Source organism: Marmota marmota, unplaced genomic scaffold, assembly GCF_001458135.2.
Source record: "Marmota marmota marmota unplaced genomic scaffold, marMar, whole genome shotgun sequence".
NCBI classification, from domain to species: Eukaryota; Metazoa; Chordata; class Mammalia; order Rodentia; family Sciuridae; genus Marmota; species Marmota marmota.
Window position 1 is genome coordinate 7,371,629 of NW_026000153.1, and position 15,402 is coordinate 7,387,030.

The 15,402-nt window shown below is 47.1% G+C and overlaps 1 protein-coding gene across 5 annotated transcripts in view; it reads left to right on the top strand.

Moving 5' to 3' along the window:
* Positions 1-15,402, top strand: part of Mindy4 (MINDY lysine 48 deubiquitinase 4) — a 109,442-nt gene that overhangs the window by 46,979 nt on the left and 47,061 nt on the right. For all 5 annotated transcript variants that reach the window (XR_007341686.1, XR_007341688.1, XR_007341687.1 and 2 more), the window contains 2 exons: positions 7,035-7,093; positions 13,212-13,318. Coding sequence is in view for 2 of the 5 variants with exons in the window: in XM_048786415.1 (XP_048642372.1) it covers positions 7,035-7,093; positions 13,212-13,318 (166 nt within the window). In the remaining 3 variants the exon portion in view is untranslated. The remainder of the gene's footprint in view (positions 1-7,034; positions 7,094-13,211; positions 13,319-15,402) is intronic.

Consider the following 15,402-nt stretch of genomic DNA (forward strand, 5'->3'; position numbering starts at 1 on the left):
TGAATTCATTTGTCCTGTTACATTTTATACTTTCATTCTGCCATACTTTTTCTTTATTTCTTTTGTCCTCCTTCCTTTTCTTTTGAATTGGTCACTTAAAAAGGAACAGGTGAGTGGCATTTAGTGCATTCTTCCTGTTGTGCAACAGGTCCATCTGTCTAGTTCTGGGACATTTTCCTCTCCTCTGTTGGGCATTGTCAACCCGTCCCTCCTCCCGTCCTCCCTCCGCTCCTGGCAGTCTGTGATGCTTCACAGAAAAGGAACCATCTCAGATAATATGTGACCTTTTGTGTCTGGCTTCTTTTCCTTAGCCTACTATGTTTGAAGTTCATTTGTAGCAAATATCGATTATTTCATTCCCTTTTGTGGCAGGGTAATATTCCCTTGTATGGATAGATGGCATTTGTTTATCCACTCATGGATCAATGGACATTTGGGTTGTTCCACCTTTTGCCTATCACAAATCATGCTGTGAACATCTACGTGCATGTATTTATATGAGGCCTGATTTTCATTCCTCTGGGACTAGATACTTAGTAGTACAACTGCAGAATCAGATGGTAATGGTTAACTTTTTTTATGAAGTTTTTTTTTTTTATTATTAGAGCATTATAGCTATGTATACCGTTGGGTTCATTTTGAAAAAATTATACATGCATGGGATTTGATTTACTCCATTTCAGTCCGTGGTGTTCCCATTTAACTTCTGTCCTCCCCCACCCCCTTCTCCTTCTTCTACTCTGTTGATCTTCCTTTCACTCATTTGTTTATTTATTTATTTTCCATCCGTGATTTGTGCATGTACATAAGGGTGGAATTCACTGTGGTATATTTACACATGCACATAGAGTGATTTTGTTAAATTCCTTCTGCATTTCCTTCCCTTTCCAGCCCCTCCTCTCTTCCTCCTGATCTCCTTCCTCTACTCCATGGATCTTTCCTGTGTCCTTATGATATTCAATCTTCTCCTTTCCCTGTTTTTTTCCTTGATTTTGCTCTAGCTTCCACATATGAGAGAAAACATTCGACCCTTGATTTTCTGAATCTGGCTTATTTCACTTAGCATGATGTTCTCCAGTGCCATCCATTTACTGCCACATGCCATTATTTCATCCTTCTCTGTGACTGAGTAAAACTCCATTGTGTATAGTGACCACATTTTCTTAATCCATTCATCTGTTGATGGGCAATCGGGTTGATTTCGTAATTTGGCTACTGTGATTTGTGCTATCATAAATACTGAAGTGGCTGTATCACGGCACTCTGCTGATTTAGTTCTTTTGGATATATACTGAGAAGTGAGATGGCTGGGTCATATGAAGGTTTCATTCCCAGTTTTTTGAAGAATCTCCATACTGCTTCCCAGAGTGGTTATGTAAGTCATTGTTGTGTATAGGTAATTGAACTGATTTGCAGTTCTCCCAACAATGTGAGTGTACCTTTCCCGGTACATCATCGCCAACATTTATTGTTGTTTGTATTCTTGATGATTGCCATTCTGACTGGAGTTAGATGAAATCTTTGTGTAGTTTTGATTTGCATTTCCCTGATTGCTAGAGATGTCAAACATTTTTTTTTTCATATTTGTTGGCAATTTTTGTTTCTTTAGAGAAGTGTCTCTTTTGTTCCTTCTCCTGGTATTGGCACACTGTTTGAAGGAATGCCAAACTGTTTTCTAGCAGCACTTTCTTGTGATTAACTGGTCTGTATTTTTTCTTTTCTTTTCTAATTTGGAAAATGTACATTATGTTTTTAGGGTCTTAGCAGTTATTTTTAAGATTTCGATTAGGATTAGTTGCTGTTGTAATTATTCCTGTTGTTTTTATTGTTATCTCATTATCATTCAGGTTTATTTAAGTGTCTAGAGTTTCTTTTCTCACCATTACTCCTATTGTAGGCTTTCCTTCTAAGTTCAATTTCCTTCTTCCTGAAATAATTAAGCCCTGTAGCAGTTCACTTGGTAAAGGTCTGTGAAAGTAAACTTCTTTTGTCTTTGCCCCCAAATGTCTCCCCTCTGTCCTTATTTTTAAGGATACGTTGGCTGGGAATTTCCAAGTTGCCTGTTATGCTTTCTCAGTTCGCTGATGATGTTATTTCATTGGTTTACAGCCTTTATTGTTGCTACTGAGGTCTGTTATGTAAGTCATTGTTGTTTATAGGTAATTGACCTTTTTGCTAAGATTTTTCTCATTCTCTTTGATATTCTGGTAGTTTCGATATGACTTGTGTAGATGTGTGTTTATTGTTACATGTCTCATTGAGGCTCCGTTTGTTTCTGTGAGGATTCTTGTCTGGAAAACTTTTAGCAATTTTGTTTTCAACCTTTTCTTTTCCAAAATCCTCTTTATCTGTCCTTCCTTATAAATGTACATTGGGCTTCAGTATTTATGTATTTAGATATACACACATTTTTGATGATCGTTTGAAAGTGAAATTCGGGTATCATAGCATTTCACCTGCAAATATTTCAGCATGTGTTTTTTTGTGGACGAGAATATTCTCCTACACAATCGCAGTATAATTGTGGCACTCAAAAAACTTCACGTTGATTCAGTAGCATCATCTAACACATAACTCATAACAAAATTCCTCCCAAACGTCCCCTAAGTGTTCTCGGACTTATTTTTTTTTTTTTTCAATCTAGGATCCATTCAGGGTTCACCCATTGTTTTAGTCGACTTGCATCTCAGGTCCATTTTAATCTCATATAGTTTCAGTTTTTTACCAAGAGCATTAACTTATTGTCTGAAGGATGCTTATATTCTAGATTTGCAGGTCTGTCTCCTTCCTAGGTTTACCTTAAGCACTTTCTGGGCAGAGATATGTGCTGCTGTGTCCTTCCCATCATGTCACACCAGGAGCTCCTAATGTCACTTTGTTTTATTCTTGGTAATACTAAGTAGGACCACTCATAAGGTGGTGAGGGTCAATGTCTTCATTGTCATACGATAATTTCCCCTTTGCACTTAGTAATTCATAACTTTCAAAATACCTTGTTCCTCAAACACCTTTCATCTAGTGGTATATATTGATGATCTTGTTCCATAAAGGATTAGATTGGTATAAAATGGTGACTTTTCCCATTTACCCTTCCTTCTACATTTGGTGATTGGCAGTGTTCTGTAGAGAAGGACTTTTCTGTTCTCTGTCTCTTGCACTCTCCCTCCACATTTCCTTCTCTCCTCCGAACGCAGAGGAACAGGGCCCTTCCTCCTGTCTGTGTCATGTTAAGAGCTGATGGGTTCCTGCTGAACCTTCAGGAGGCAAGAGCTTGAAAGACCTTCCACAAGACCTTGACCAGGGCACGCCACTCCTTCAGAGTCCCTGTGTTCCATGGTGAGTAGAGACCTCAGGCTTTGCCCATGGTACAGACCAAGAACCTGAAACCCACAGAGGGTAAGTGACTTGCTCAAGGCCATGTAGAGAGGGGAGAGCAGGGACAAGAACCCACGTCTCCTAGTGGCACTTTTAATTTAGCCAAGAACTCAGTCACTCAGGAATTGAGTCCTGATCCTGTGTAGGCCTGAACACACTGCCCTAGCCCCGGCTTCTCTCTGTGGGGCACAGATCCGGCTTCTCTCTGTGGGGCGGAGACCTCAGAAAGAGCAGGGTGTCTGCTGCCTGGGCCCCAGGGACTTTCTAGACACACACTTTGACACACATCTCTGGGCCGTCTGCACAATTACACTTTGAAAGTGCATTTGAACCCCTTGATTCTTTTTGTCATTGTTGTTCATAATAGTGTTCACTCAAAAGCAAGAACATGCTTTTAAACTGACCTTCTAAACTCAAAGCTTACACCATAAAGGGACACATGAAAAGAACAATAAGCACAGTCTCCATGGGTAAATGTCACTTGAAGGCTCCTCCGGGGAGCTCTATGGGAAACAGGCACAAAGCTTCTAAGCTGCCCTCACAGCTGATGGATGGCCCTCTGGGTGGAAGTCTTGTGACCAGGGAGAGGCCCCGCTGTTCCCTCTGCGCTGGGAACATCATCCCCACCCTCTCCATCATGGCTCAGGGCCACCTGCCTGCCTTCAGGAGCCCAGGGAACAGTAGGGGTGGTTGCATTTTATCGCATGGAAGCTTCTGGGCAGGAGAAAGACATGCAAATAGGAGGAGAGAGGAAAGTGGAATATTTGAAGCCAGCGGCCTGACCCAGGGTCCTGGCTCTGTCACTTCTGAGTCGTGAGAACTTGTGTAAGTCACCAAGCTTCTGTGAGAGGTTCTCGGGTGTCCAACACCCATTCATGGAACACTGGCCACAAGCTGGACCCCCGGGACCTGGGAGACCAAGAGAGTTCTTTCTTCCTCCATGGTGACAATTCTTACCAGGGGTTTTACTTGCTCCTCACTGCTGTAGCAGATTACCAGTGGCTTTACACTAGAATTTATTATCTCACAGTTCCAGAGGCTGACATCTGAGATGGGTTCCACGGGATGAAGGAGCTGGCAGTCTGGCTGTGCTGGAGCCTTCTCACCCCCGACACCTGCCTGTCTTCCTCTGCCTGTGGCCAGTTCCTCTGCCTACAAAGCACAACACTCCTGTCTCTGCTATTATCATCACGTCTCTTTCTCTTCTGTGTCACATCTTCTGCCTTTTTCTTATATGGGTCTTCAGGACTCCATAGGTCCCTCCTGGAGAATCCAGGATGACCTTCCTCCCCATCACAAGATCCTCCACAATCCCATTTGCAAAATGGCTTTTGCCATGTGACATTTGCAGGCTATGGGGATTAGGACGTGTGTATCCTCGGGGGCCAGCCCACCACACCACGTCCTGTGCAGCTTATGTCTGTTCATCGTACACCTCTGGGTCTGCCCTGGGTGGGGAGATAAGCCTGCCTGATAACCCCACACAGATACTTGGAGGGTGAGTGAAGAAATGAGTCTCGACATGCTTTGGAGTTGAGAAGGAAGGAGGGAACATTCCAGGTAGGCTTTAGGGGATTAGTATGAGCTTGTCAAGGACATTCTACATGGAGTGAGCAGCTTATGGAAAGGTATAGGGGCCTGGGCTCAGATATTCAGCATAGAAGAAAAGCAGGTAGAGTAGAGTGGCCCAGAGGGCGATGAGGCTGGGCAGTAGGTGGCCAGGTCATGGAGAGCCTTGGAGGATACCCTCATGGACTGGGTTTTATTTTACAAGGAAGCTGTATGTGTGGTAGTTATTGCCATTATCTTAGGAGTCATTGTTTGAGTTTACACCTGTGCTGCCATTAATTTGCAATGTAATCCTGGAAAAATTACTAAACCTCTGTGAGACGCTGAAATATCTGCTTCGTCAAGCTGTTCTGAGAAGGAGATGAATTCTGAGGTTTGCAAAGCACTTAGCAGAGTGCCTGGAATGGTGAAGGGAGCCAGAAGGGATTTGTTGTTGTTCTTATTTTCTTAATAAATATAATCATCACTGTTAATGGCAATGGTGGTGGTGACGGGGAACCCTTGGAGCATTGCAGCCAGGCTGCAGTGTCGTGGTCAGATGTGCTTCGTAGAAAGATGACCTGTGGAGCTCTGGGGGGCTGAGGGGTGAGCCACACTCGTGGTCAGAAGAGCAGCAAGGTGAAGATAATCCGGGTGAGAGATGAAGAGGCTGAGAGCATCGGTGGGTTTGAGGGAGACACTGGTGGACGTGGGGTGTCCATGAGCAGTCTTTGCCCCTGTTGTCCCCTGCCTGTATTAGAGGCCATCTAGTGCTGTTGCCTCTGTGCTCGCTTTTCTGACAGGGACACTGAGGCACAGCAAGGGGATGGTACCTTGCCTTAGTCTCCAGATGAGACCATTCTGAAGGGACAGGTTAGGGGGCTCAGGTCCCCAGCCAAGTGTGGTGCAGAGGCTTCTGGTCACGTGCAGCTCAGTTCTTCCCCATGGCCATGGGCTCCCTCCCCCATGCCCCCACTCCTCCATGCCTTAACCCCTATTTCCAGCCCATCCTCCTCCCACACCCCATCAAGAGCACCTGTAGACTCCTGGAGGTGTTGGACTGAGGGGATTTGGGGTTTTAAGGGAGGAAAATGGCAGGGCTAAGTGGTGAGGTCTAGTGGAGGGTGGGGCTGCCGGGGAGGGAGGTGGCCCGGGTTAAAACCAGTCCAAGAAAGCAGGAGTCCAAAGCAGCACGACGTGCTCACGGGTTGAGGACTGGATGTCCTCTGTGGTCTTCCATTCACACCCTCCATACATCTTCAGGAGGAAACCGGTTCAATAGAGTGTACTGTGGCAAGACTCCGATTGTTACTTCAATCATCTCTTACCCGGCACGGATGTTGGAGGAAGAGATATTTCAATGCCACGTTCAAAAGAGCCGTCATTTTGAAACATAGTGAATGGCTTTCAGAGAGTGATGTAATGATGTAATGTTGTTATTTTTAATGGAGTCTTTTAAAAAAATTATTTTCCTTTAGTGTAGATGGATGCATGCTCCAGGACAAAAATAATCTAAGGGAGCGACCATACAGGTGGACCATGTTAAGGAAGCAACAGGTATAGACTCAAATTTACAAATCAGAATCACAGGTCAAATTTTCAGATAACAGAGGGATAGATACAGGGCAGGTTCCTTTAAATGTGTTGGTACATCTCAGAGGTCTCATACCTGGCAACTGACGACTTTGCAAGGACACTCGGGGAGAGAAAACAAACAAAAAGCTCATAGAGATTAGATGAAAAAAGTCTGTGCAATGATTACAAGAACTTGATCTCTTTGTGTGTCTCCCTGCAGTATTCATAGTGACATCAGTGAAATGTGTTGGCATTCAGGGCTTGGCAGGTGTCAAACGATGGAGCTGACTGTCCTATGTTGGCTGGTGTGGGTGCCTCTTTGTGAGAACACAGCATTGACAGGCACCTTGGAGGCCATTGGGTGGTGTCATGCACGTGGAGCCTGTGCTGAGAGAGGGCAAGCCACACTCTGGGTGACCAGGCCAGGGCTGGAAAGAACCCCCGCCACTGGACTCCCACCAGCATTCCTTCCAGTCTCCTCTACTGTTTGCATTTCTCTGTCACTCCCCAGCACATTGACCTTTTCTTTTTTCCAGGAAAAATCAACCACTGGCGTCTGACAAGGTGGATGATGACCTGGGTGCCCTGCAGCTTGGTAGGTGTGGCCAGTGCCTCTCTGCTGTGCCCATCAGAGTCCTCTCTGATTGCTCTGCCTGGGGTGGTGGGTGGTAGGTGCTCTCTCCTGGCTGGGGCGGGGCCCCCTGTCATGTCTCCTGGCCTCAGGAAGCAGGGGCAGGCTTCTCTCCTCTCTGTTGATGTCTTCTTTGGCTACTGACTTTCTCTCCTGGAGAAATCCTTTTGGGAAAGCTGGTCACTTCTGGGTGCAGGCTGGGGTTGGGGGACCAGGGGAGCCCCTTCTGCATTTGCAGTTTCTTTTAAGACCATTCAGAACCTACTGAGGTTTTCAGAAGACAGTTCATGGTTAAAATAAGAGTATTGCTCTGCCTGGAGAGATTCATCCTTTTTAAAAATTTATAAACAAGGGGGAAGGAGACAGAGAGGGAAAGGGGAAGAAAGAGGGAATGAAATGGACCAAATTATCCTAGGCACATGCACGAAGATACCTCAATGCATCCCAATTTTACATGTAACAAGAAGGCATCAATTTAAATAGAAGTGCCTGGTGTGGTGGCGCACACCTGTAATCCCAGTGGCATGGGAGGCTAAGGCAGGAGAATCATGAGTTCAAAGCCAGCCTTAGCAACTTTGTGAGGCCCTAAGCAACTTGGCAAGACCCTGTCTCGAAATAAAAAATAAAAGAGCTGGGGATGTGGCTCAGGGGTAAAACACCCCTGGGTTCCATCCCTAGTACCAAAAATAAACAAAATAAATAGGAGGAAGACTATAGAGGAGAGGAAGGGAACAGGGGAGGGAGGAGAGAGGAAAAGAGGTAGTCCTGGGGATTGAAATGGGAAAAGCTGTGTTATATGCATTTGTGACTATGTCAAAATAAACCCCACTCTTGCGTATACCTATAATGCACTAAAAAGTTTATAGATGTACTATCGAGGTATGGAATACAAATACCCAGGTGTATAAGGTGCACACACCCTCAGCGTTCAACCCTGGGCATTTCTCGTGAGGATACATCTGCGCAACTGCCCTCTGAGATCAAGATAGGGAACGTTTTTTTCCACTCTAGTTTTGAAGCAATTTTTTTCTCCCTCTGCAATTCTGTACCCTCCAAGATTGAGGGCTTGGCAAAAGCCACTGTAGAACTAAGGACAACGGGCCAAGGACTGGACGGGAAGGGATGGACTCCCGTGCTGTCGCCGCTTGCTCCCCTCCTGGAAGCCAGCCGGTTACCTACTGGGCCACTCTGGCTGACGAAAGCTATTCTCACATGCTTTTCTTCTCCATTTTTTAAGCATTCCCTTTTAAGCTGCAGGAAGAGAGCAATGCCCCCGTCAGAAGTTCCTCGTGTGAGACGTGCGCCCGACAGTCTGCTTTGATCAAGTTGAAAGCCAGGGGCAGGCCTCTGAACTGTGCAGGCAGGGCTTTGTTTATTCTGCTTAACTCCCTTCAGAGGTAACGGAGCCTCTGAGTTTTAATCACCAGAAATGGCTGGTGGGGATCACTGGGGCCTACCCAGGAAGGGCACGTTTCTGAACCTGGCTGTGCAGAGTGAAGGATGGAGACAGGAAGCCCTGGCATTCAAAGCCTTCTGGGAGGTGCTGTACTTGAAGATTTTCTGGTGAAAGCCACTCGTGTTTGGACACAAAGCAAAGCAGCTTCTGGCCTTCAGAACCCAGAGAGCATCTATTAGAAGGAAGGCCTTTAGCATTCTTAGAAGCCAGGTGTTTGAAGTGTGAGTGTGTGTGTGCACGTGTTTCCTGAGACAGGCAGACACCCTCTGCTACTGACTCAGCTAGAGGTATAGAAAAGGAAAAGGGAAAGAGACCAGTGGACCCCATCACTAAGAGAGTTGGTGGAGTTTTTTTTTTTTTTTTTAAGTACTAGGGATTGAACCCAGGGGTATTAACCAGTGAGCCACATCCCTAGCTCTTTTTATTTTTTATTTTGAGACAGGGTCTCCCTAAGTTGCTGAGGCTGGTTTTGAACTTGTGATCCTCAGCCTTCCGAGCTGCTGGGATACAGGTGTGCCACTGCACCGGGCCCCACTAAGAGAGTTTATGGGAGACAGAAGAGTAGAGTTGGATTGGGGGAAGGGGTTGCCACAGTGGTGTAGAAAAAGAATGTTAAATTTGGTTACTGGCATGGCATCCCCTTCTCCACCCTGATGCATTTTCTGTGGTTCAATTCAGTAAACTTTTGTTAGCAACTCCTGCCTGCCAGGGTGTGGGCGAGGCTCCACTGAGGGCAGACCCAGGTGAGCGAAGGACACTATGCCTTCTTGGAAGACAGAGTTGTGTGGGACCAAGGAGGAAAGGTGTCTTCTCATAGCAGCGCATGAAGCACATGAACAGTGTGCTCGGCTGCCTCAGCAGACATGGAAGCCAAGTCCTGTGGTGGGTTCTGGAAGTTTCCATAGTGAGGTGGCATTTAGATTGAACTTAAAGGATGGGCAAGGTCTTGCCACATAGGCAAGGGGCAGGAACCGCATGGGCAATAGCTTTTTGGGGGGGGGGGAGAGAGAGAGAGAGAGAGAGAGAGAATGAATGAATGGCTGGAAGAGAGTGACCTGGAGGGAAGTGGGTGGTTGGTGGGGACGAGGCTGGAGAAGACTGGGGAGGCAGAGAGGACTGTTTCTGTGCTAAAGGGGTGCATAGGAATTTGCTGGGCAGGAAGGAGTCTTTGAACATCTGTGCTGTGCCTTTAGGGCTCTATCTAATTTAGATATAGGATGGATTTTAGGGTAAGAAACCGCACACTGGAGACTGGAGAAGGGCTCTTGGGATAGTCCAGAGATGTGATGAGGCCCCTATTCTTTCTGGGAAGACCTCTGGGTACTTCAGGGGTCTGTTCAAATACCATCTCTATGGGGCTCTTTGACCCTTTATGGCAGAATTCATTGTCTTGCCCCTAAAACCTTGCACTTGTTCCTATTTCTGCACTTAACCCTGTTATGTTACAATTTGGCACTGTCTCCCTCCGGGCAGGGGTGGTACTTCTTCGTCTCTGTACCTCCTCTGTCCCTCACAGAGTCATCCGAGAAGCACCCGAGACACTGATTCCCGTAGCATTGGAGGAAGGAAGGTGGAGGGCACACACAAGACATTCCGGAGGCAGAAAAATCCAGAGGCAGGAGCAATTCCGGGTGGGAGAGAGTTGCAGTTTCAGCCTGGGACACTGGTGGAGGGCGATGGGGTCCTTTATCAAAACCAGAGCCTGGCAGATGGCTGAGTTTCTGATGTTGGATGCTTCTAGAACATATCTTGATATATGTTCTAATATAGATGTCACATTCAAATTGCTCATACAGGAAAAGAGCTACGTAGCCCATTCTCTCTGTAGAATCCAAAGGATGAGCATCTTTCTCCTTGGTATCTTTGACTCCTACTTGAAATACCATATATATGTGTGTGTATATACATATATACATATCATATATACATATCATATATATATACATATATCTATGTATACACATACACACAAAAAATTTTTATTTCATTTTTATTCCTCCACAGGGTAGATAAAACCATTGGTATGGGAAAACAAAAACCCTTGCTTCTTTCCTTTTCCACCAGACATTTATATGAGAACCTTAAAAATAGCATTTGCAAACCACTGGCATTTGCAGCTGGTTCAGTCGGCTTGGCCAACATGTCATTCCAGAGCGCTTTGTTTTTCCCTTGCACAGCGGTCTCGCCACATCTGGGCCTGAGGCCTTCTATGTGGTCCTGAACCCGCTCCCTGCACTGGGCCAGTTCCTCCCCGTAGAAGCCAACGGAGGCTGCCTGCCCCCTCCTGCCTGTGCTTCATGGAGTCGGCTTCCCTGGGCTCCCAGCCTCCACCCCGGACCACTCTTGGCCTAGGGAGAGCGTGTTTCAGACTGGGCCTCCTCCCTGACAACCCCAGACTAAACAGAAGCCTCCAAATAGGCTTACATACCACCGCTTCTGTGCCATCAGGAAGTAGCCTGGCCCGGTCACCACCAGGAGACCTTCTGGGCCTGGAAGTCACTAAGGTTACTCTCTCTGCCCCTTGTCTGGGGCCCCAGGTTCCCAGGGTGGAATTAATTACAGATCTCTGTTCTTCCAGCCAATGGTCTCCATGTCAACCTCTGCAAAATTCTGCCCATCATCCTCCCTTCTCCCTCTTCCTTTCTTCCTGCTGATTTCTCTTTATCTTCACCAACCACTGTCTCTGGAACTTCTTCCTCCAGGAGCGACCATTGCTCAGGCTTTGCCGGTGTCTTTTTCGCTTGTGTATGTATTCTCACACGTGTGCGGCACTATAGCTACATGGTATTGTGTGCCTTGCTGGGTCTCTGACTTTCTCCACTGGGCACCATGTTGTTAAGAGCCATTTCTGTTGCTGGGTGAAATGAAGACATCTGTTCTTTATTATTTCAAGTTCCTTTTATAAAGCTATGGTCACACAGGGGTTGGGGTTGTGGCTCAGTAGTAAAAGCACTTGCCTAGCACGTGTGAGGCCCTGAGCTTATCCCCAGCACGGCCAAAAAAAAAAAAAAAAGAATAAAAAAGCTATGGTCACAGGATAGCTTTTACAGAGATTCCCATTAAGATGGCGTCTCATTTAAATTCATCTTCTTATGTAAATTCCAGACCTTTTTTGGAGAGGCTGTACCAGGGATTGAACTCGGGGGCATTCGACCACTGAGCTACATCCCCAGCCCTATCTTGTATTTTATTTAGAGTCAGGGTCTCACAGAGTTGCTTAGCACCTCACGTTTGCTGAGGCTGGCTTTGAACTCTTGTTCCTCCTGCCTCAGCCTCCCAAGCTGCTGGGATGACAGGCGTATGACACGGTGCCCAACCCAGACAACTTCTTTTTTTTTTCAGCCCAAAGGTAGAATCTGTCTCCTCATTCACCGAGTGTCAGGCATTTGCCTTGTGCTATGGCTAATTCTCCCCTATGGGAAATAAGGAGGCTATAGAGGAAGATATAAGCTATGTGTCCTGGGGATATTGACCTGTTGACACCCCCCACTCTACAATAGGCCCACTCTAGCTGCATGTGTAGGGGACTGCATTCACAGTGCCCAGCCTTGGTGGCCCCCAGGAGTGCATCCTGCTCAGATCTACCCTGCTCAGCTTCACCAGCACACTTGCCTTGGGATGGTTTCTCCCTGGGTCCCCTATCTGAGTGCTCTGGTAAATACAGTGGCAGTATTAGAAGGGCCGGTTTTTGGGGGCTGGGGGGAGGGCTCACCCAGCTAGAAATTTACAGGCTGGTGCTGCTGAAGACTTTGGCGGAGGCTCTCAGGGCCTCCGTTGCTCCAGCTGTAAGAGGACTATATCTGAAATCTGGCTTAGCATCTCTTCTGGCAGGAGATCCAGGACAGGTAGGAACCTAGGATGGCTGAATGGTTAGCAGTCGGCCTGGGTTTATATCCTGATATCCTGTCTCTGCCACTTCCCATCTGCCTGACTTGGGGTCAGTGACTCCCCAAAGTCTGTCGTTGGGGGTATTCATTTTATTATCTTGGGCTGAGGGTGCAGCTCGGGGGGAGAGGCTTGCCTGGTATGCACGAGGCCCTGGATTTGATTCCTAGCACTTAAAAAAAAAAAAAAAAAAAAAGCACGATTCTTTTATTGGGCCATTATAGGGGTTAGGTGACACAATCCAAGAGGCCAATAATGTAAAGCACAACAGTAATAAACTATGACTAGAGTTGTTTTTTTCAGAAACGTTTCATTTTCTTTCCTAATTCTGTCCTCCTCGCATTTGTCTCAGGGTGAGAGATGTGTGCATCGTGTCTGCTGTGGGTAGGAGTGCCTCCGGGCTAGGCTTTTTCTTGGCCGGGCTTGGTGGCTCGGGTCCTAGGCACTCCATTCATGCTGTATCCCCACGTGGCATTTCCTAGTGGACCCGTTGCTAAGTATCACCCACCGGTCGTATCCTTGTGGCATAACCAGGGAGGGATCGTAACAAGGAACGAGGTCCCTCTTGATTTGCTTTCTTTCCTTCTGCTGAAGCCCTGAGGCCTCTAGCAGAGGCTGGGGTGGAGGCTGGAGGAGCCATCCTAACCCCCAAACCTTCTCTGGACTTGTCACACAGCACCATTGACTTTATGTTCTGTTCTCTGTGAGTCATGACGTGGTGTTTTTTTCTCCCCCACCCAGAGGATGTGGATGATACATTGATAAAGGAAGAAGTCATCCTGTCCCCAGCCCCATCAGTACTCAAGCTGCAAGTAGCATCAAAGCCAATTGACCTCTCTGTAGCAAAGGTAGGTGTCAACTTGGAAGTGTCAGGAGAGTTCCATGTTAAAATACATCCTGATATGGCTGCGGTGATTTTGATATTTTTGGTGCAGTCCTTCTCATTGTAATATCTTGATCATTGTTAAAATGGAAATTTGGGTGTGATGTAGAAGATAACCTTACTCAAGGGTCAGGAAAATGGTTCAGGTCCTGCTGAGCTTCCCCTAGATGGAGAAGGGTGGGTTACGCCCTCCCCGTCCAAATACCACAGGACCCAGTTCCTTGTGTGGCTCAGAGCGGCTTTACCGCATCCCTAAAGGACACCCCCAGAGTGGGTGGGATCAGGATAATTGTTCCCATGAGGTTGGCTCTGATCCCAAGCCACCCTCCCACACTGGGCTCTGGCTGGGTTGCTATGAGGGAAGGACAAGGAGGGCAAACGATTCCTCAGCACTGTCCAGGTTCACGCCTGGGGCCTCCTGATGAGGTCAGTGGTCACAGGACACAGGGAGCCCGTCCCTGGCCTTAGCGCCTGCTCTGCAGGCTGTCCTGGACTCCCTGCTGTGCTCAGCCACCAGCATGATCTCACTGCTCCCCCTGGCCAGAGGCTGTCCTTCATGGGCCTTTCAGCCAGGATCCAGGAGGAAAAACAGACCCTCCTGGGGACACAGCTGGCTTCCTTCTCTTCCCATTTACTACAGATTGACTCAGCACACAGGTCACAAAGTACAGGGTTTTCCTAGAGGTTTGTCCTTTCCTTTTCCATCTCCCTCCTCTCTGCCTCCCTTTCTTTCCCTTCCCAGAGGATGGAGACACACTTCAGGAGCCCCAAAGCAAGGAGTGGGTGCTCTGGCCTTATAACCACAAGGCCAGAATTCTTTGCAGAGGGTATTCCCTTTTGGGGTCAGACCTAAAGATCATGTCCAAAAGCAATGAGAAAAGGGGAGGCCGACAGAGAAGGCAGCTCAGGACCCACGGCCTCCACGGCGGGTAGAGCCCAGGATTGCAGGCTGTGGACTACACTGTGCTGAGCCTGAATCACTCTGTGGCTCAGATAATGGAGATGGAGGTTAGCCAGAAAATCCAAGTCCTTGTAGTTGCTAGGTTCTTGAGAAATGAGAAACGCAGTTTAAACACATGGGGGATTGTAGTTGGCACAAGAAAGGGAACTGGCCATGAAAGGCAAATTCATACATTCAATGTGTGTCATGGGCCCACATTTAGTGACACAGAGGCTTCTGCCATAGAGATTTCCTTACACTCAAGGAAAGAAATAATCACCAATTCTAGTGGAAAGTATTTGGAGACTATAGAAAAAGCCTGACCTGAAAGTTGGCTCAGGGGTGTGTTGGAGAATCTACCTGTGGGTCCCTGAGGCTTCAGGGTCCCCTTGGATCTAAAACCATGGCCATGAGAGGGCGGTCCAACATGGGGGTGGGGAGGCTCTGCCTTCCCCTCTGAGGGTCTGACAGTGGAGAGGGGTGGGTCCTTCCTGGGCTCTGGACCATGGAGCTTGGGTTGATGGGAGGTGGACAGTGAGCTCAATATCATCTCGGAATCTAAAGACAGGACTCTGAAAAATGAACGGGCTGCTGCCTTTGGAGCCCCTTCTTGGGGTGGTGGGGTGTTCAAGCAGAGTTCACTGAGGATCACTCAGAGGTGGCCCTAAAGGGCTAGACAATAGATATTTTTTTACTTTGCGTGACCCATGGTCTTTGTTGCAAATACTCATCTCTGCTGTTGTAATGTAAAAGCAGCTGTAGACAAAATGTAAACAAATGAGCACCTCTGTGTATCAATAAAACTTCATTTACAAAAACATGGGGGCCAGATTTGGTTTGTGGGTTGTAGTTTGCCAACCCCATACCACAGCACTGGTTCTCAGACCTGGCTGCAAAGTGGAATCACACGGAGGCAGTTTGAAAAGTACTGATAGTCGGGCAGGGGAGGTGGCTCGGCGTGGCATGTGGGGAGTTCTGGATTTGATCCCCAGCATTACAAAAACAAAACCAAAATAAAAAACAAAGCTGCTGATACCAGAGTCCCTCACTCAGGAATTCAGACTTAATTGGAGGCAGGTTTGTCAACTTCTAGTCTTTCCTATAGAAGT